The 20,595-nt window shown below is 37.8% G+C and overlaps 2 protein-coding genes across 6 annotated transcripts; one reads left to right on the top strand and one right to left on the bottom strand.

Moving 5' to 3' along the window:
• The first annotated feature begins 1,417 nt into the window (after positions 1–1,417).
• Positions 1,418–3,739, top strand: LOC113299065 (phosphoglycerate mutase-like protein AT74H). 2 transcript variants are annotated; one of them, XM_026547990.1, is made up of 5 exons: positions 1,418–1,946; positions 2,186–2,305; positions 2,388–2,601; positions 3,125–3,205; positions 3,286–3,739. In XM_026547990.1, the coding sequence occupies exons 1-5, from the start codon at positions 1,442–1,444 to the stop codon at positions 3,380–3,382; spliced, it is 1,017 nt and encodes a 338-aa protein (XP_026403775.1). In that variant the 5' UTR covers positions 1,418–1,441; the 3' UTR covers positions 3,383–3,739. The 2 variants fall into 2 exon arrangements, with proteins under 2 accessions (XP_026403775.1, XP_026403777.1); XM_026547992.1 differs by lacking the exon at positions 3,286–3,739 and having other exon boundaries at positions 2,388–2,616; positions 3,125–3,197.
• A 190-nt stretch (positions 3,740–3,929) lies between these two features.
• LOC113299064 (polycomb group protein EMF2B-like) lies at positions 3,930–16,633 on the bottom strand. 4 transcript variants are annotated; one of them, XM_026547989.1, is made up of 23 exons: positions 16,452–16,633; positions 15,638–15,805; positions 14,803–14,974; positions 14,600–14,655; positions 14,121–14,232; positions 13,855–14,014; positions 13,697–13,765; positions 12,852–12,991; positions 11,428–11,490; positions 11,204–11,313; positions 9,943–10,007; positions 9,472–9,524; positions 9,308–9,361; positions 9,161–9,220; positions 8,875–8,921; positions 8,579–8,793; positions 7,966–8,033; positions 7,739–7,854; positions 6,913–6,961; positions 6,330–6,413; positions 5,559–5,638; positions 4,523–4,612; positions 3,930–4,364 (listed from the first exon to the last, which is right to left on the bottom strand). In XM_026547989.1, exons 2-23 carry the CDS (start codon positions 15,670–15,672, stop codon positions 4,250–4,252), a joined length of 2,013 nt encoding a protein of 670 aa, XP_026403774.1. In that variant the 5' UTR covers positions 15,673–15,805; positions 16,452–16,633; the 3' UTR covers positions 3,930–4,249. The 4 variants fall into 4 exon arrangements, with proteins under 4 accessions (XP_026403774.1, XP_026403772.1, XP_026403771.1 ...); XM_026547987.1 differs by having other exon boundaries at positions 7,739–8,033; positions 15,628–15,805; XM_026547986.1 differs by having other exon boundaries at positions 7,739–8,033.
• Positions 16,634–20,595: the final 3,962 nt, after the last annotated feature.

Below are 20,595 nucleotides of genomic sequence, written 5' to 3'. Positions count from 1 at the left end.
CTTCTTGATCATTATGTTCCACTCCTTCTAGCTCAACTCCAGATTCATCCACAGGTTGTTCCCTCAACTTAATTTCAAACCTATTCTTCTTCTTCTCATTCTTGTGGATGCCTCTATTATCTACACCTAAATGCTTGTCACCGCGAGGGGTAGGCGTATAATCAATCGGGGTTAAGTCATTTCCTCTCCTTTTCTTCAACCTATCAGGATTCCTACACAAGCATTACAATTGATTGATTTACTAAGCATAGAACAAATAATATAGAAAACAAAAAACAAAAAAAATGGGGAGTAGGTTTATGTACGGTTCGTAATAAGAGAGAAAATACAAACCGTAACACATTACGGTTCGTAAATAAGGAATCGTGACCAACCGTACCTAAACAACGGTTGGTAATAACTCTAGTTTCGAACCGTACATCACTACTTCAAAGATCCTAACATACAGAATGATGTACGGTTGGTAACTGTCATTAAGTTACATACCGTACCCAAGTACGGTTCGTAAGTGAGATGCAAATATGAACCGTAAAAAGTCTATGAAACATACAGAAGAAAGTACGGTTCATAACTAAGGTTTCGTTACCAACCGAACACTAACAGATTTCTCAAAAAAAATAAAGTACGGTTCGTATTTGGGTAGTTAGCAACCGTAAGTTCTTCAAATTATGCAGGTACGGTTGGTATCTGGGTTATTTGCAACCGTAACTCACATGCAAAACTCAGTTTTCAATTTCAATTTCGATCTAAAACCCTAATGTTTGATACAAAACTAACTTAAATCAAACAATAGACTAAACCCTAACTGGGTTTTTCGAAACATACCTCAAATAAGTCATTGTGCTTGATTTTGACGGTTGAGGAGTTTCAAATTGATGTTCTTGACCTAATGGAGGATTTGAACCGGCTGCAATCTTCGTCAACCTTCTTCTTCGGCATCTCTAATATAGTTTCAAATCAACGATTATCAATTTTTCAACTCGCCGATTAATCGAAGAGGACGATGAAAAATCAGTTTTAATGGTGGTGGAGAGGAGGAGAAGATGAAGGAAAGTTGAAAAAAAAAACTGTTTTGATTTTCAGTTTCAATTGGGTTAATAATGGGAAGGACAATTCAGTCTTTTCAACCACAAAAACAAAGGTAAATTAGTCCATTTGAGGTGAAAAGGATAATCTAGTCAATTAACAACTCCTATAGAACACCCCCTAACCAATAATAGGAATATTGCTATCACCCTTGCCCCCTCCAATGGAACCACCCGCCCCTTTAACAGGATTGCTCTTGATATTCGTTCACTCTTCATGTACACGTTTATTTTGTTTCCATGTTGATACAAAAGCCTTGTTATGTCACTGCCCCACTATTTCGTAACTACAATATACATTACAATTTCCACCAATATTCAAAGTAATTTCTACAAAAAAAAAACAAAAAAAAACAATGGTATTCACATCACTTATCCTCTCCCCAGCTTCGACGTCCTCTCTTTTTTTTCCTGTTTCTCACTCGAGATTAGGTGGTTTGCGAGTACAGTGCTGCGAGGATAGTCTTGGACGAGTAAATAAGAAACACATCAACAATGGGAATGGGCTTGCAAAGGATTTTCTGGTGACACCACCACCTACTGCCGCCATTATTCCTAGGCCTCGACGTATAATTCTGATTCGACATGGGCAGAGTGAAGGAAACGTTGATGAGAGTGTTTATACTCAGGTACCTGACCCAAAAATTAGACTCACCAAGAAGGGAGTAGTTGAAGCTGAAGAGTGTGGGAAGAGGATTAGAAAATTAATAGAAAGTGATGAAGCTGATGATTGGCAAGTTTACTTCTATGTATCGCCTTATAAAAGAACTCTTGAAACATTAAGAGGTGTAGGAAAAGCATTCGAGTCTTCAAGGATTGCTGGAGTCAGAGAGGAACCTCGTTTGCGTGAACAAGATTTTGGTACCACCACTTGACTTATATATTTCCTTGAATCATGATGTCACTGTAAATTGAACTACAAGTCTATGTCGATAAATCGTTTAATTGGTTTAGAGGGACTTGAACCAGCTATCATCTAACCATATTCTTTGTTAAGTATTGGAATACCAGCTATTTTCCTTCTTCATTACCTGCATCAAGTTTCTCTTTCAGTTCACTATTCTCTTCGTCTCATATTTTTGTTCCCTGGGTATTCTAAGGCAATTTTCAGGATAGAGAGCAAATGCGTGTTGAGAAAGCTGAGCGTATTCTCTATGGTCGTTTCTTTTATCGCTTTCCTAACGGGGAGTCTGCTGCAGACGTTTATGACAGAATAACAGGTATTCATAGTCTTCACACTTTTTTGGTAGCAACTGAGTAAAAACTTCGTATCCTGAGTTTAATTTTCATTTCACGATACAGAATTCAGAGAAACCTTAAGGGCAGATATCGACATTGGTCGCTTTCAACCACCTGGTCAACGGAATTCAAACATGAACTTAGTCATAGTTTCACATGGCCTAACTTTGAGAGTATTTCTAATGAGGTGGTACAAATGGACAGTTGAGCAGTTTGAGAGACTAAACAATTTTGGAAACGGAAGTGAGCTTGTTATGCAAACAGGACTCGGCGGAAGGTGATTGTTTCTTTGGTATTTTCCTAGCTCAAACTTCACTTTCGTATCTACTGTGGATATGCCATATAATAGGTTAGTGGACAATCTATTATTTAGTGGCCTTGACAGTGCATATTGGTTAGAGCATCGCTGGATACTTCATTTGTAGCGAAATCCTGTTCCCAAGTATAGAAAGATTACCTACTCGAATGCCAAGTTGACAGGCCCCAAGCTCGTTTCATCACAAAAAATATTTTTTAGACTGTCAAATTTGATATGAGGTAAAGAAAACTAGCCCTGTTCATCAGCGACTAGTTGGTTCCATTGCCGAGCAAACAATGTTTTTACGCGGTTATAGCATCCTGCAAAGATTAGACTAGCACTTAAATGCTTCCAGGAAATCAATGTCTTTCGCGATTTTTTTAGATTATTGTTTTACAAAAAACAAAAAAAAAATTGAAGTATTTTTTCAGATTTCTAATATATATATATATTAAAAAAAAAATTTGAAGTATATGCTGAAAGTCATTCTCTATTACTACAGGTATAGTTTGCTGGTTCATCACAACCATGAAGAGCTACGGGATTTTGGGCTTACGGAAGAAATGCTTATTGACCAGGAGTGGTAAAACACCGCGACTTCCTCATCCTATAAGCTTTATTAAAATCATCATCTCTAACTAACACTTCTTGTTCTTGGATCAGGCAAAAAATAGCAAGACCAGGTGAACTAAATTACGATTGTCTGACAACTGGACCTTCATTCTTTAAGCACTTCGATGATGCATGGAAACAGCAATAGCTAAAAGCTAAATCATGCTATCAGAGGATAACCTTCTCTGAGTGAACTAGTGAAGGATCTTGGGCGACATCTACACTAACCTGGGCATACAGGAAATTTGGATTTATGTGGAGTATAAGTGAAACTGCTGGCCAACAAAAGGCAGACAGGATTCAATAAACATGTTGGCTTTTATGGACGAAAATTAGAATCCTCTTGACCCTAGAGAAAATTGTAAAAATAGATTTCTGGTTATCATCCCAGTAAGATGCTCAACACTAGCACATAAGAGAAGAGAATGTATTGCATAACAAAATGTTTTTTATCTTGTCATGAGAACTCGGAATAAATTGTGGAACTCGAAGAATATATATCATATGTAGTGTCCTCTGACATGCTATCTGTAGTATAGAAACTAGTTGTCCTTTGAAACACGGGGAGGTTGTATCATTAGTTCACCATCTTGCGGTTTATGTGCTCGTGGAACCTGATTAATCAACCCCTCTCAAGATAACATTCTGCCCTTTTTCCAATTAAACCAGTTACCTATATGTTGCACTAGGATGCCTTTTGAGAACACGAGGCCACCAACAATGTTCATATTTAGTAAAAAGAATTCTAGTCATACAAATCATCTTAAGAGGGGAACGATCCATAAGATTATACCACACATTCACTGCTTGCGATTGAGATGTATTTCTTTTTTGTTTTCTCTGCTGATATAAAAGAATTACATAACCTCATTTTCCTTTCGAACCCCATCAATCAAAAATTTAACATTGATACTGATCATTAATTAGTGAATCACGCACGTCTGGTGTATTTCTTCTGCTTTGCTTCCTCTCTGCTTTGCTTCCTCTCAATTCGCAACATACAACTCCACGTAGTCTAGGGATCTGCGAACTCACTTTGGTATCTTGCAAGAATGGAGTTACACTTGTCCATTGTATGAGCATCAAGGAGACTCTGGTTCCATAGTTTGATCATAAACAACCTCCAACACCTGAAAAGTTCAACGAATATACTTCAGCTCCCACAATCGGTTTGGTGAATTTGAAAAAAAAACACAAGTGTGATGTATCAATATGCATCAATAATGTGTTGAGAATGTATGTATATATATATGTGCTACAATTACTAGTACAGGATGAAAAATGGTACCAGATTAGTGCTGGGGCACGAACAAGATCTGGACCATGCAATTTCGAGAACGCTTCACATGCCCAAGGAACATGACCATCAGCCAACACCCTGTCACAAACAAGTAAAGGGAGTGGTTTTCATCAAAGACAAGGAAACGATGAACTTCAGAAATAATCATGATCAGTAACTACTATCACAGCGTTAACCAAACTACAAAAAGGAGAATAATTAAGTGCTTTGCAAAAGATAATGTTCCTCTTAAACAAGGTTGTATTCAATGATAAAATGTCATTTTAGATGGACTACAATATTAACCAACTGCATACCCCTTATATATACTTTATCGAGCCAACCCAAGTGGTCAAAGATCCAAACTACTATTGTCCCATGTGCCAGCATCGTATACATGATCGAGAAAGTCCAAACTTGCATTGTGTAAATGGGATATGTGACTGAAATTGGCCATCAGTGCATGTACCCACTTAAACTAAGGGCAATTTTATACAGATATATATATATATACACACATATACATGAGTCCTGCTTCAAAAGCCAGGGCATCAAATTCTTCTGAATGACCTAGGTGACAACAGTGCATTGCATTAAAGTGAGAGACCTTCCAAATTCTCTGCACATGTGCAGTCACAATAAAAAAAATTGAGGCTCTTCCTACATTAACCACAGAGCATTAACTTGTCCATAATAAAGAAAATATTCACAGGTATATTAAATAAAGAGAGAACATTTCCAAACACAGAATACAGTATTTCTGCTTAATCTTAGCTATAAACCTACAAAGGAATTAGAACATATTCCAGGCACCATCATCGAGATTGGTGATATTTAGACTGCGCAAGTCTTTCTACAGTTTACGTCACTTTCAACCTCCGACTTACAGTTTTGTGCAACTTACAACCCAAACCCATGGTCTGGGTGGGAAGCACCAAAATGGTCCTTGCAAGTTCATACATCACAAAGAGAAATATAAAATGCCTGAGCATCAAAATATTCGAATTTACCAACAATGAGGAAGGTCAAGATAAAAGTTATTCACCTTTGTTTCCTCACAAATGAGTTCCAGAGATGCATAATCTGTTTTTCATCTTTGGTCACATCAACGAAATCATCAAGCATCTGCAGTATTCAATTAATCAGATAAATTTGATGTCATCACCATCTTCAATGGCTATCATATATCCAATCCAACATATAAAACAATAACGTTGGGTTAAATGTTACGAGGGAGTCACACTTTCACAAATACACCAAGAATCAACTGGACCGCAATTAGTCGGTCATGCGAGTTGTCAAAACAAGATCTATTGGTTCAAATCATTTCAAATTTTTTGAAGAGACAATTTTCAAGGGTCTGGTCCCGAGTTCTTAGTGCAGTCTGTACAATTATCACAATTTGAATTTATCAAGAGATTGAGCTCTCAACTTTTTAAACAGAGAAAATTATGGACTGCCAAGGCCCTGCACCTCATTTTGTATTATATACATCTATGGGCATCCAGCAGAAACCAGGTGATGAGTGTCGCGGAACGGGAGTATAATAAACTTGGTTGACTAGAGACCCCAATGCCCACACGGAACTGTTCTATTCTCAATATAAAGAAAATATGCACAATAATGAGGGCAATGGACAAACTCCCACTCTTACATGGAGTTCACTAAGATGGCAAGCGGAGATTTTAAAAGGACACATACAGCTACAATGGTTCTTTGCACAGTATAAAAGAGGCACAACCAGTTTTATAGGCCAACCAGGTTAGCAAAACAGACAAAAACAGAATTTTGGACTTGATAGAATGAGCAAGCATACCCTTCGATCTTCAAAGTCAGCAATGTCATCATCAACTTCATCCTCACTATCCCGATCAGACAACACTTGCTCCATTGACATTGGCTTTAATCAATAAATAGAAACAAAAGAAAGAAATTGTATAATTAGAAGCCAAGTAATTCAACAGTCCTTTAAGATCGGCTCATGCATGTATATTCAGAGCAACTTTAAACCCCTTATCCAACTCCTTAATTCAAAAGAAGGGTCTTGAACCAAAAATTCAGCTTTAACAGCATCTAACAACTACTTACTAGAAATAATGGAACAGGTCAGACCAAAGGTCTCCTGAGCCCTCTACGTCTCCCTACTTTAGCCAACACCAACAACCAACCCAAATTACTTTTTTATTTTTACCAAAGAACCAATTTCTCCCCTTGCCCCCTCCCATAAAACAATCAGTTGGCAACACAAAATCTCAAGCAGTAATTTGCCTATGAAAAGATAAATAAAAACTCAAATTGGATCAAAACCCAACAAACGCATGAGGTAGCACAAAGAAACATAACAGCGAGAGAAAGAATACTAGCAATATCAAAGAGGTAGAGAGAAAGTAGCATATCACCTGAGCTCGATGGGAGTGGAAAAATTGTCGCTTCTGCAAGAGTGCACGGCTGCACATAGAACATGGTTAGTTAGATAAAATACAGGGAATCATGGTATACAGATTTCATAGTTTGTATGGAAGGTAAAGAACAAATGTGCAAGTGAATTGATTATACTACTACAATAACTTCCTACCACAACTGGAGAAACCGCTTGGTGCAGTACCGAATAGTTGATGCTACACTAAAGGGATTCAAGAGGTTCCTAATCCACTAAAGGAGTGTGATGTCTAAGACTATTAACAGCTTTAAAGGAGTGTGATCCGTTGGCCATCTGTAGAAATGATTTTAGGAATTTTGGACCATCTAGGAGAGTTATACATACTTAGATAACCAAAATTGATCCATAGATGAGGACATATAGAGGAAACAACCTTGTGTTTTGAACCAAAAGTTGCATTATCATGTCTGGAGACATATTTGATAAAGGAAAGAAGTATCTTTAGATTTGAAACCTCATTGCGGAAAAAAAAATATATCAAAATCGACCCTTGCAATCCAGCCTGTGTGAGAGACCATTACAGAAAAATAGCTACCAGAATGTCTGAATGAAAGCGCCTTCACACACTAAAATGCCAAGAGTATATGAAGACTCTTCCTAAGGTGGACACCACAAGCTGAAGAAAGTGGTGTCATCAGTGGAGTCATTAAGAGATATTAAGTATAATTTAGACTGAGTTCATGCGCATAGAAAGCTGATAAAATTGAAGCATACATTCTTACATAAAAAAAAATGACAGCTGAACATCATTATATGAACATAAATCAAAAAGATAGTTAACATACTTTCTCGGGTCGGAACGTTCAACTGATAATTTCCTTGTTTTCGCAAATTGAAGCATGGGAGGTGGTGCAAGAGTGCTTCCTGCAGCTGGTTGAAGGCTTTCGGGGCCTCCAGGAGACTGAGCAATAGCAGTTGAAAAGACTGTGATGTTAGGGCTTGATGCAACCCTTTCCATGAACTCAGACACAAAAGGAGTCTCACAACGATTACTTGCAGCATTATGACTTACAATCTGCCAATTACTCTCACAGGTAAAAACCTTAGGAATCTTCTGCCTTTCTTTACTTGAGTGAGCATCTGAAACAGATGCTAACCTTTTAGCCTGCCTTCAAATATACATACAAGGAGATAGAGAAAGTGAAACAGAAGAAGGCACTAGCGTCAGATGAGTCGGCTGCATTCAAGCCAAACAACCCAGTTTAACCCAATACTACAAATCAAACCCACCCCAGCATTATTAACAACTACCTTCTACAAACTATGTTGTACAACAGACCCCCTAGGCGCCAAAAGTGAGAGTTTTGGTGCCCATGTGTCTCACCCAACCAAGGTGCCACCTGTATCTGGGGATTTTTGTTAAACCCTAAATATAGCACTTAGGCCATCAGTTCTATCTTGGACTCACCATGTTCACTAAGATTAAAGCCTCAATTATTTGTCTTTGAGCGAGTCACCTAAATTAGGTTTTCCAGTTGAAAAGCAATGAATTACTAGCACCCTAACTCCACATGTTCTACCCCAACGCCGCATCACATGCCTCATCCTAAACAGTGTAGCTTAAAATGATCTTGTTTCTTCAATTGCATTTAAAGGAAATTTATAAACTGTTGTGTTGTACCAACCTTCATCTAACACCCGATGAGAGTGATTAATTGGCTCAGTGTCCATTGCATACGTAGCAGGCATACGCGCAGAACGGTTAACAGCCTCGTCCACGGGAGGCTTACAAAAGCCTAAACCATTCACTTCTGGGGAGTCTGACTTCAAGAAAAGCGGATGGACATTCTTTTCATTTGGTAATGCACTCCTCGATCTTCTACGTCTTCGAAATTTTGAGCTGCATAAATGGCATTTAAATTATTTCACAAAAGGATATACAAACATAAAATTATCAAGGACAACCCAACACTAGAATTACCTGAAGAAAAATGTTTGCAACCTTGGGTCAACTCCATCGGCAACTATCTGAAAATCATAGGAGAGAAATATTAGGGTAAAAAGGAAAATGCATAGATGGTGAAACTGATAAAGACAAGATGTATCTGTAGTTTTATTGACAGGAGAAAGAACAGATTAAAAACAATGACTTAACTAACTGATATGATGTACATGTATCCGAGTTGACCATGAACAATTTCCAGAAGATTTAGAAGATTATAAGATGGTAACCAAACAGAAGTTATCAGATGAAGTAGGAATCTGACCTCAGATCTCCAGATATCAATTTTCACTGAAACATTCACCGCCTGGTACTCTTCCGTAACCTATAACAAAAAATAGTCCAGAAGTTATGCACCAACCTCAGAGCATCAACATCAGAATAGCACTAAAGATTCCAGTTGTAGACTAACCCAGAACTCAAAGTTGAACAGGTCATGGCAGGCAGACAAATGATGTCTAAGTCCCTACAAACAAAATTCATGTGGAACAACAAGAGGTAGAATATCAGTTCTTTATTTCAAAAGAAAAGAACCTTTAACAGTTTAACTAAGGTACATGAAAGAGACAGCACAACCTTGAAGCTTGCACACTGCGACAAGCAGAAGGGGCAAGAAAAGTCTTCAGTAACTGCACGTCCATTAATGTAAATCATCATAAGCACAATAAAGACCATACCAATAGTGTTTTAAGAGACAAGATGGCATCAATATACTGAACAGATTATTCAATATTTTTAATAAGTGAAAGAAAAAGCGTGGTGATGCACAAGTAATCTTCTTAAATTTTCAAAGGCTCGCAAAGAGACAAAGAGAATAAGAACATAGTATGACAGCAAAAGAACATTCATAATTGCAACAGACGACCAACTCCTAAAAAAAAAAAAAAAAAAAAAAAAAAGCAAAAGGCATATTCCACCCAGCTTAGCTTAGAAATACACTTCCACATCTTACATAAAAGTGAATGACAACTCTACAGACGACACCAAATTGAAAAGAAATACCTTTCCCGGATAAAAGCCAAGTTAAATCAAGAAAATATGTGTTACCTTCGGTCTTTTGCAATGTGTTGTTATAGTATTTATAGTTGAAAATGACATTTCCAGTTCTCAATCTGCAGTGTGTAAGTAACCAAATTTATTTAGAGATACCTCAGGAGACCCAAAAAAAACATAGATATGTGTTGGAGAAGAAACAAGGAGCTGATACGAAACGTCTCTTTCTTTTTCCAAAAGGGAGTACCACAGAAGTGCTACTCTTTCTTTTTCCAAACTATGTGTTGGCGAGGTAGTTTGTAGTTTATTCCAAACTACAAGGTAGCAAAGCTACAAAGGCACCATGCATCTCTTTCTTTATCCAAAAGAGAGTAGTATAGAAGTATTACAAGGTAGCAAAACTACAAGAGGGAAGAGTCCAAATGTCCTACAATTATTTGATGCCTCGAACCTCTGACCTCAAGTGTGAGATTCAGGCCCTGGACAACTGGGCTATCCCTAGTTAGTTTGTCCTATCACATTATGGCTGCACTAAATTTCTAGTATGAAGAACTTACGGATAAATCGTGTTTATTCACTGAATAAACCTTCTTTTTTGTTTACTTTTGTATTTTGCTCCATTGAAACAGATGAATGCAGATAAAAAAATACAAGAGTGGAGGCATCGTTCTTATTTGAACTGACACTAAATACAATTTAGTAATTTACTCTTCACCTTCTTCTGTAATTTTACGTAAACAATTTCTTATTCATTCTTACTTCTGTAGGGTACAGAATTTTCTTTGCTAACAAAATATGCATGAATACACTAGTGAATTGATCAGCTCCCTGATCCAGATAACATAGCAATCAACTGGATATTTCTAATTTCCATAGTGAAAACATATTTATCTGTGTTAATTACTCCAAGCAATCTGCTGGTTATTTCTGTAAATTATTTCATTAAACACTTCGATATAGGGATAAATTTCTCCCATAGCGCGACAAATTTTATATGATCGACCTACTACGATGAATCTAGCAGACTTATACTTATTGCAGTCCTAACCGTCCCATCAGAAAGATCACGAGTTGTTTCGGAATATTAATAAATAAAAAAAAATCACCTTTTAATTTCTTCTCGTTGTAGAAAATATATGACGTTAGAGTCCTAAAAGAGAAAGAGTTCATGATTCTAATTTCTTTCTTGAAGTAATATTGAATTTTATTTATGTGTGTGAAAGCATGATCTTCAGCCTTAATTCTCTCGTACAGAAAAAAAAAATGCTGGATGGTCTTTAAATGAAAAACCGAAAGAGGACGAGAACCTTGTTACCTGATAATGTGAGGCAATGATGAACTGGACACATAATTGTAATTGTATGAGTTATAAGGAGATGTTTCTTTTCCCCCAAACTCTTGCGCGGAGATGTTTACAGGCAGATGCTGTAATATAACAGCAAGCATTGAAGAATAGACTCTTTCAAGTAATAATGACCAAGTGCTACAAGAGCATAAAAATACACCATCACATACATAAAACACTTGCAAGGGACACACCTTGGAAACAGAACTATGAGGAATCTGGAACGATATACAATAGCCACCATTCAAGCCACTCACCTGCATAAAAACAATCTCAAAATACTAAGGAAATATTCTACAAGGAAGCAATAACTCGAGCAAGTAAAACACAATGATAAGTGGCACTTCCCAACCTATACTCTTAAAAGCGTGTAGTGAGAAGGGGAACCCATTCCCAGGAATCATATTCCCTGAGGAGGGGGAATATTAAAAACCACCACCCATGGGTTTTAAATGCCTCTTCTTTGGAAGAATCATATTCTCATTCCTCCTCTATTCCTATTTCCCAAACATGGGAACGGAATAGTATTCCCTCCAACCAAACACGCTCTTAGTTCTAGCTGTAGCTGTAGGTCTTCCCCAACAAAGTTCAATTAAACCTTCCAACAAAAGCAGAGAAACATCTACCTCACTCACCAAAGTTTAAGGTCAACTTCATAACCTTCGAGTTTCAAACCTCTCCAAAACATAAGTTACGAAGTTTATTACAGAATATACATTCAAAAAAAAAAGTAAAAAAAAATCTTCTTAGAAAAAAAAGTAAGTTCCACCCTTCTTCCCCTATTGAAGAATGCAGGTTTCAAGGGGAAATGAATCTCGGACATACTTTTTTACTTCATGCAAGTAGAATGTGCTGAGGATGATGACCAGATCGGTATTAGATTACTAGTACTTTAGTTACCTGAAACTGCAAGGTACCTACTGAAGCTATATTGCAAAGTTCGATATTATTCAGCGTGGGTTGTAGCAAGAAAACTTTATCTTAAACCAAATTTTAAAAAAAAAAAAAAAAAAAAAACGTAGCAACCGACTTTGAATGAGCTGATGACTGGGAAAACTATGCTGTCTGAGGCGCCGCCAAGGCTCCAGAGTCAAGGCATTGCCTTTTTCTTCTACACTTCTTTAAGAAACCCCCAAACTTAGAATTAGGCTTCTATTTAAAGTAAACCCAATTCTTTCATGGGATATTAAGGCCCGCCCTTTCTAATTGTATGAGTTATCTGGCAGCTGGCGCCGCAACTCATTAACCAAAGCCTAGCCGCAAGCCTTGCCCCTAACAACATAGGGGAAAACTTTTTTTATATAAGTCTGGATACAACATACATATAAATTGTGCATCAATATACAGGCAAGATTTCATCACCCTAATGTAAATCAGAAACTAAGAGCGGGGGTTACGAAATCAAGTCCAGCCAATTGTATGGTGTACCCCTCAATTTTCATACTACACTAGGTTGCAACAAAAATGTTAAGCAAAACGTCAGATTATATATAGTATATTATTAAATATATGTCAAATATCATAACTATGCAGCAATGTATAATTAGATTCTCAATGAAATTTAAAAGTTATAACCCCAACAAGGATGAAGATAAAGCCCACCAATCTCATAACATACCTCCAAAAAGGAAGAGTGTAAAGCAATCGTTGATGGCATCTCAAACCTATGCCCCAATTTTAAGTTCACACATTTCTCCCATGATAGATAGAGCGACTCCATTGGTATGTTACCCCACAGGCAATGGCCTCCCAAATTTGCTGCAAGGAAGAGCGAAATGCAAATCAAAATCGTGTTATCCTATGTATGAGAACTATATGCCAATGACAGAACATGACAATACAAACAAAAACATAGATGCAAACATTTAAGACGTATTTCTACAGGACTAGGCAGAGCATAAAAAATAATATCATGGAACAGTGTCACCTTATTTCTGAAAAAGATCATCGGATAGTAAAAAGAAATATTATACAGGCAGTAAAGTTAGTAGTGGTGAGCAAACTTCACTGACAGATTATGGCAGTGTTCTTTTCGGATGTGGTAACTACTAAATACTAAGCTGAATTCTCAACATCATATGATAAGTAAGACAAAATAAATTTTACAGATTCTTTGGGTGCCACTATTAGCAATTAGTGGACCATTTGAGAAGATCAGTAAGCATAACTCTCTGATTTCCTTACGGCCTTTACCTATATCAATCTCTAATATGCATATATGAAGCTCATTTAATTATAAACATGCACCTAACATGTACCATTCCTTTGTCATCATTGTAACCTGCAAATGAAACCCTGTAAGTGAAGTAACTTTGAGTTTCCTATGGAGCCAAAGTAGTATCAAATGTCATCCGAAAATAAATAAATGCATCAAATATGAAAAGTCATAATCCATGCATAATGTTGTCACAACATTTTATTAAGCGATAGACCATCAAACAATGATTCTAAGAGCCGTCTTACATGGAAATGATTTCATATCGAACTGATCTTCAGATAGATTTCTTTCGCCTAAAGAACTTTCACTACCCCCTGCAAGAAAGTTGGGAGGTGATCTAGTGCAACAATTGAAAAACTATATCAAAACCATGTAAGTGCTTCACATTCGCAATAGTGTCTACCACAGCTGACCAATAAGATGGTGAGTTTGCCGGCTTTAATTTCATCTGACAGCTTATTAATTTCAGGGAGAATAAAATTTGCTTCAGCCTGGTCCTTCCTCTCGGATTCACTAAAAGCAGTTAGGACACATGCCCGGCAGAGGCGATAAACTGCAGAATGCTGTTTTAAAAACCAAATCAGTGCAACAAATGTGAGGGAAATGAAAGAACATAGCAGTTCGTAGAAAAAGATTAACAAACAGATATACTGCTCGACAATGGCGTACCCCTCCTACTTCGTTATCAAAAACTGGTCTTGCCAAGATGGCATATATGGGCAATATGGTTTGCGGCTGCACTCCACTCACATTTTCAGAAACAGAAAGGGTCATGTGTATCCTACAAAACAAAGCATCAATGAACTAGTCAGTAACGCCAAATCCTAACATAGGGATTACATAATTTTATATGTCAGTTTAGTTCACTGCTGTCATATGTAATTCAGTGATGAGCGATCGAACAATGACAGTCTTCCTCTAATTCATTTATTTCTTTCCACTTCGCATGTGCCCTGTAAAGTGCCCTTCCAAACCAATTCTACTTGTTTAACACATAAGAGTTATCCACTTAAGAGTCAATCATAGTATAGAAATTAAATTAACATGTATGGAGAACAGAACAACCTACAGAAAGAGAGTATAAAGAAATAAAAGGTGAAGAAATATTAAAACGACAAATCCATCTTAGGATTTAAAACAGTGTTTACCTTCTTTTCCGCTTAGCATGTATTTTGTAATGTAAGCATCTTTGAAGAAAGGATGGCTGCAGAAAAACAAACAGAATTTAATATCAGAATGAAATTTTGACCGAAGGAAGCCGCTACTAAACCATAATAGTGAGCAAAAATTGTACAGACACTGTTTTAGCAAATTCTGCAGATTTCAGTATAGTCTTAAAAAATGATCTTACATTCTGTAAGGTACGCCGTTGAAGAATATTATAGAGTTCAACAGGCTTGCAATAAATTGAGAGACTTTCTTCAGCTGCAGCTACCTCCTCTGGAGATAAGTTGACTCTGGAATCTTGCCGACACATCTGATTTGCAGTCCCAGAATGGCTATCGCAATAGCAGCAAGGATTCCTATTCAATTCAAACACGATAAATAAATAAAATATTAAAACAACTTATTATTCCGTAGTCCATCATGCATGCGTCATCTTTCTGATGTATTTCCAGTATCCAGCAAGCCCAAAGGTGGATAAAACACGAGAATATTTGAACTTCAAATAGACATGTGGTTAAGGAACATACAGAACAATCGAGTGATGGCTGCTAAACTCTACATGGAGCATCTCCAACCATATAAACATAAATAGCAGTTAAGATATAGGGCATGCAAGAATATACCACAAACATCTAGTAATCAAAAGAACCGCAAAATATTCACAGCATCGTTTAAATCGAACAGGGCGCAGTTTTTAAACCAGCAATTTACTGATGTCTTTACATAACCTATATTTTGAGGATGGGATAATCTCCCCTCTCTTTCTTGCAAGAAAAACGAAATAGTCATGACAACAAATTCTTAAAATAGCTTCTTTGAGTATGTTCAGTGTTTTCAGCCCTACTTCATCAAACAAATCAGTAGGTCTATATCTGAAGCCTGTTAACGACATTATTCTATTCCAGAAGAAAATAGCCCCGATGAAACAGTTTCACATACTTGCTACACCACAGATAAACAAAGGGACTAAAAATTAATGCAAGAAAGAAAAGTTCCATTAAGGAGAGACCAAATCATACGTCGCTTCACGAATGGACAAAGGTAAGCCTGGCATTCTGTAACCTCATAGCTTGAATGTTGACAAAATAAGTTTTCCCAAGCCCAACCTACAGAGGGGTGATTCTATATGAAAATCTCCAAGTTTGGGAAGAAGCTCCAGCATCAAAACTGCAGAATGCTAGTCTGGTCTGCTTGAAGATGAATAAGAAGCCAAACAATAAGAAAGCAACATCAAGGAGGAAAAGGCACAACTTAATCTGGACAACCAGTGGGATATGATGATTGATTGTGCCATATACGCAAAATGGACTGAAAGATTTATTGAAAATTTAAATGAATTAAGCAATACCAACAAAATCCCAACAGCATGTACGTTTTATATATTTGTGATGGGTAAAAACCGCCTAAGCATGCTTTCTTTAAGTTGTTTCATTAAATAGAAATGGAAATACAAAACCAAAGGGTACAGTTGTGGCCACCCTCTTGCACAAAAGATCCAACTCTACAATGAGAATTAGGTTGTTAGCCTAACTGCACAGGCACTGTACAGAACCATGCTACAAAAAAATACCCAGCTGTATCTCAGCTTGCTCTTCAGTTTACATTTACAAAACGGAGCTGCTGAATAATGGTATGTTGACGAAGGTATTTTCTCTCGACCTTGATTTTGCCCTTCTCATAATTGATAATTTCAACTAAATGAAACATAGTTATTACTCATCAACCCTAGTTAGAGCGGTTCACCCAGTTCTCTAATCGAATTTTCCAAGAACGACGACTCGATAAGAAAGCCTAGAGATAAAATTATAAAATGCAGAATAACAAAAACCCTACCTGTTTAGGAGACAAGCCTCTTGGTGGTCACAGCTCTCCAGTCTCCTCAATATAATCGAATCCCTTATGTTGCTCTTTAATTTCTGGTAATAGAAAACCCTAAACAGACCAACTAGGGTTTCTCTCTGCACTTTGTTCTTCCCTTTGTTATACGTATTCTGCTACTCTACTTTTTCTTTTGATTAAATTACTAATCGTTTGGTTTATAAAGACAAAAACACTCGGTAAATAATATTTTATTACGGTCGTCAGTTTTGCGGAGTTTCAAATTTTAGAAGGTCGGTATGGGAGACCAATCCGGAAAAACAATTTTATTCGGAAAACTTTTTGGCAGCCCCACGGCTATGATGTGGTCGGGCTGCATACTTCTAATACATGCATTTTTTATTTTCACGACACCAATGTTTTAAGGAAAGATGGTTTCTATAAAGGGCAAAAGACGGCTGAAATTGTTATTAGGCTGGACGGCTGAGATTATGTCGCGGCCCTAGCCTACGTGGTTCTAACTCTGAATCTGTGACCACTTATATATGTCGTGGCCCTCTAACTCTGACCACCGTTTTAGCGTGCATGACATATAGTTAGAACTCAAACCCTAACGAATTAACTCAACCACCATTATAAATTATAATGAAGTCACACTTTCCATCGTCATCTTCCCGAGGTATTTTCTTTAAAAAGAAATTTCTTCCAGGTTATTTGGCTTCTTATTTCGCATGAATACACAATGAAATTGGGGATATTATATAGTTAACTCAGCGCCTCCATCTTGTTCGTTTTTATTAAATCCAGTTGTAATATATTGTTGTTATTGAATTTTTGTCATGCTTTGGAACACAAACATAATATTGTGATCGGGTTTTTTAGAATAGGGGTATCATGTTCTCTCAGATGCTCAAAAAAATTCCCAAATCTGTCACAAAACGACAACAAATTGAGAAGGGTCATGTTTATAGAAGACGAAAGAATGTTACGGGAGTAACGAGAGATGGGTCCTCTTTTTCTTCTTAACTTGAATTACTTTTTAAAGTTCGGACCCTTTAAAGTGTTAACAATCATTCATATGTATGTAATGTCTAACTTTTTTAAAAAAGAAAAATTGTATCAAATTTAGTTTTTTATGTTATATCGAAACTAAGTTGTGATTTGATCGTGGTTAAAGTAGACAATTTTTATTTTATTTTTTTGTTGAGGTTTCATTCACAGAATTTTCTTGAGATGAGTCTCAATTATAAAAACTTAAAATATGTTCTACACAAATTTGGATTGAACCCACATTTTGTAACTGGATTTTAATGAATTAGATCTTATTGGCTTTAAGTTTCGGTTTGTGGTTTTTGTGATTGCAGAAGTGAAGCAAAAATGTTACAAGCGGCATGAGATGGTGACAAATTTGCATACTGAAATGACCAAGCTAAAGCAAATACATATTTACCGCATAGATAGACATCGCCAGGTGCCGTTCTGGAGTTGGTCAAATCTGATTAGGGTTTGGGAGACAAGTACGACTTGGTCGGTGTTGAGGCCTTATTCATCGTATAAGCTCTGCCGTGGCCAATTCAATATTTCTTTAGGGTTTTTTTCGACATGTATGTGGGAGTTTAAAACCGCCCTTTGTTGATAGGATTTTCTTGCAGAAACTCCATCTCTTCATCATGTAAAACAGCAGCAGATCATCTTCTTCGTACCATCCAGAATCTTCTGCTAAACGCGCACGCCCATCTGAGGTTCAGGATGAACAGCTTCGCGATGACTCTCCAGCTCGTGTTTGCCGAGTTAAGAAGACCGTGCCGGTTCGTTTTCCCTCCCTTTTCTAAACCATTCCTTGTTCTTTATGATTAGGCGAATAAAATTTTCTACTTTTTTACAAAGACACCCATGCATGACAGTGATCGATGATGATGATTTAACCAGTCCTCCTCCTTCGAATTCAAACACACCTACTCCTGCTGACCTTGAAGACGCTGATCTGGGCATCTCTTCTTACGAATATCCCACTGCAGGTCTTCCATCGACATTCACATGAAATGTCTATCTTCCAGTTATCGAACCGTCGGCGGATTCTTGGTGCGAAAGGAATTTGTGCCCTTGTACACAAAAGTATGGAAGAAGTATGGCCATATTGCAACAAGGAATGTAGTTCAACACTGTGCATCTGCTTTGGTTACCACAGTAAACTGCCTTCTCCCTATGATTGCTGAGATGGAAGATATCTCCATCCGCAATATTGCTGAGTCAAATCTTGAAAAGTGGGAGTATATGGTGTCTACCTGCGAATCCGTGGAATTCAACGTGGGTTGGCTGCGGCAGCGTCTTGACAACATCAAGGTGGATCCGGCTGGTATCCTTGTGAATGTGGTTCCTGCTTCAAAGGCTATCTTGGAAGAAGAGAAGGCTCTGGTTGCGGAATCGGAGAAAGTGGAACAGGCAGTCCAAAATTTGAAGAATAGAACAGAGAGATATCAGGCTAGGTTGAAGATGATGCTCTCAAAGAACTATAACCTGCTGGACGACCTCTTCTAGGTTGTATTCAGCCGCACTCTCCTGACGCTCACGTCAATTCCTATCTCTTCTCTTCTTTTTTTTTTTGAACATCCTTGAGAAATAAATTGTATTGGTTTTTGATAGGTAGAAAGGGTTTTTCATTAATGTTTCCTTGAATAAATTGATAATTCAAATGTGCAATGAAAAAAAAAATGCCTGTATTGCCTGCGGCAGACAATGATCATGCGTGATATGCCTTGAGCCACTTTTCGTTGATGACTCCTTCCAGCTTCCCCCATCTACCTTAATGATCTTGTAGTAGCCGGTATTGTAAGCCTTAGTAATTGTATAGGGGCCTTCCCATTTCGGGGAGAACTTTGGTGCAGATATGTCTTGCTGAATGTGCTTGGCCGTCTTCAAGACCAAATCCCCTACTTTGAAAACACGTGGTTTCACCGTCTTGTCATAGGCTCTGGAAATTCTATTTTTGTACACTTGAGTGCGTTCTTCTGCTTTGCTTCTTCTGAAATACAAAGTGTCTAACTCAGCTATTCTGGAGTTAGATGCTTCAGCCTCATTCCAGTGGACCCCGCTTGCCGCTGCGATCCTGGCTGATAGGATTTTGATTTCTGGTGGTAGGATTGCGTCTGTAAACAAGTGAATACGGAGAAACTCCAATGGAGCTTCTAGGTGACGTCCGATATGCACATAGCGCCATCGGCAATTGGTCATACCACTCTCTAGGATTGTCATGTATTGTTTGACTAAGAATCCGGATTAACGTCTTGTTGGTACTCTCAGCTTGTCCATTTCCTTGAGGATAGTAGATAGTGGAGAAGACCTGCTTAATTCCATATTCTTCAAGTAACTCTCGTACATGTTTGTTGGCGAAGGGAGTGCCGTTATCGGTGATAATATGGTTAGGCACACCAAAACGGCAAATGATATACTCTTTGATGAAAGCCGCAATTGTTGCTCCTGTAGTTCCTCGCAGAGGAATAGCCTCCACCCATTTAGTGAAATACTCTGTCGCGGTTATGATATACTCGTATTGCTTTGATGATGGCGGATTGATTTTCCCAATAATGTCCAGTCCTCAACTATAAAATGGCCATGGACTGCTTATCGAGTGTAAAGGGGTAGAAGGCGCGTGAACAAGGTTCCCATGAATTTGACATTTGTGGCATCATTGAACAAATGCGGTTGCATCATCCTCCATGGTCGGCCAATAGTATTTCTCGTGTATCTGGAGAAACAGTTTTCTCTTCCTTTGATGTTCCCCTTCATGCATTTTCTTCAGCATAACCGGGATTTCTACCCCATCCAGGCACCGCAACAGATCGCCTCCGAAGCTCTTGCGATATAGGATCCCTTCGTGAAATACGAACTGCTTCGCCTTTTGCTTCATTTTGACGACATTCTTTTGGCTAGCAGGGGTTGCCCCGTCGCGGAGATAGCTAATGTACGGCTCTCTCCAGTCCTCAGTGTGGCTTACACTAAAAACCTCCAGTCGGTGTGGTGGCGCTTGACAATTTGAGCAGGACTTCTGAAGTAGTCGAGATTGAGTCTCCATTTCTGGCCAGTAATAGCCCAGGTGTTGAAGACGTCGATAAAGCATTACCACCAATGTTTGTCCACAAATTTCATCGTGAACGCGGTT

This window comes from Papaver somniferum, chromosome 7 (assembly GCF_003573695.1).
Source record: "Papaver somniferum cultivar HN1 chromosome 7, ASM357369v1, whole genome shotgun sequence".
Classification (NCBI taxonomy): domain Eukaryota; kingdom Viridiplantae; phylum Streptophyta; class Magnoliopsida; order Ranunculales; family Papaveraceae; genus Papaver; species Papaver somniferum.
The sequence above is the reverse complement of the archived record's forward strand: the minus strand, read 5'-3'. Positions and strand labels throughout refer to the sequence as shown.

What these genes read in the sequence shown, in the direction of transcription:
- LOC113299065 (XM_026547990.1), top strand. Translation starts at nt 1,442, where the DNA reads ATGGTATTCACATCACTTATCCTCTCCCCAGCTTCGACGTCCTCTCTT. An exon ending in CGTTTATGACAGAATAACAG is followed by an intron (nt 2,306 to 2,387) that starts GTATTCATAGTC and finishes TTCACGATACAG; the next exon opens with AATTCAGAGAAACCTTAAGG. An exon ending in ATGCTTATTGACCAGGAGTG is followed by an intron (nt 3,206 to 3,285) that starts GTAAAACACCGC and finishes TTCTTGGATCAG; the next exon opens with GCAAAAAATAGCAAGACCAG.
- LOC113299064 (XM_026547986.1), bottom strand. Translation starts at nt 15,672, where the DNA reads ATGCCAGGCTTACCTTTGTCCATTCGTGAAGCGAC. An exon ending in TTGATAACGAAGTAGGAGGG is followed by an intron (nt 14,015 to 14,120) that starts GTACGCCATTGT and finishes TTTTTAAAACAG; the next exon opens with CATTCTGCAGTTTATCGCCT. An exon ending in TCATCGGGTGTTAGATGAAG is followed by an intron (nt 8,034 to 8,578) that starts GTTGGTACAACA and finishes CATCTGTTTCAG; the next exon opens with ATGCTCACTCAAGTAAAGAA.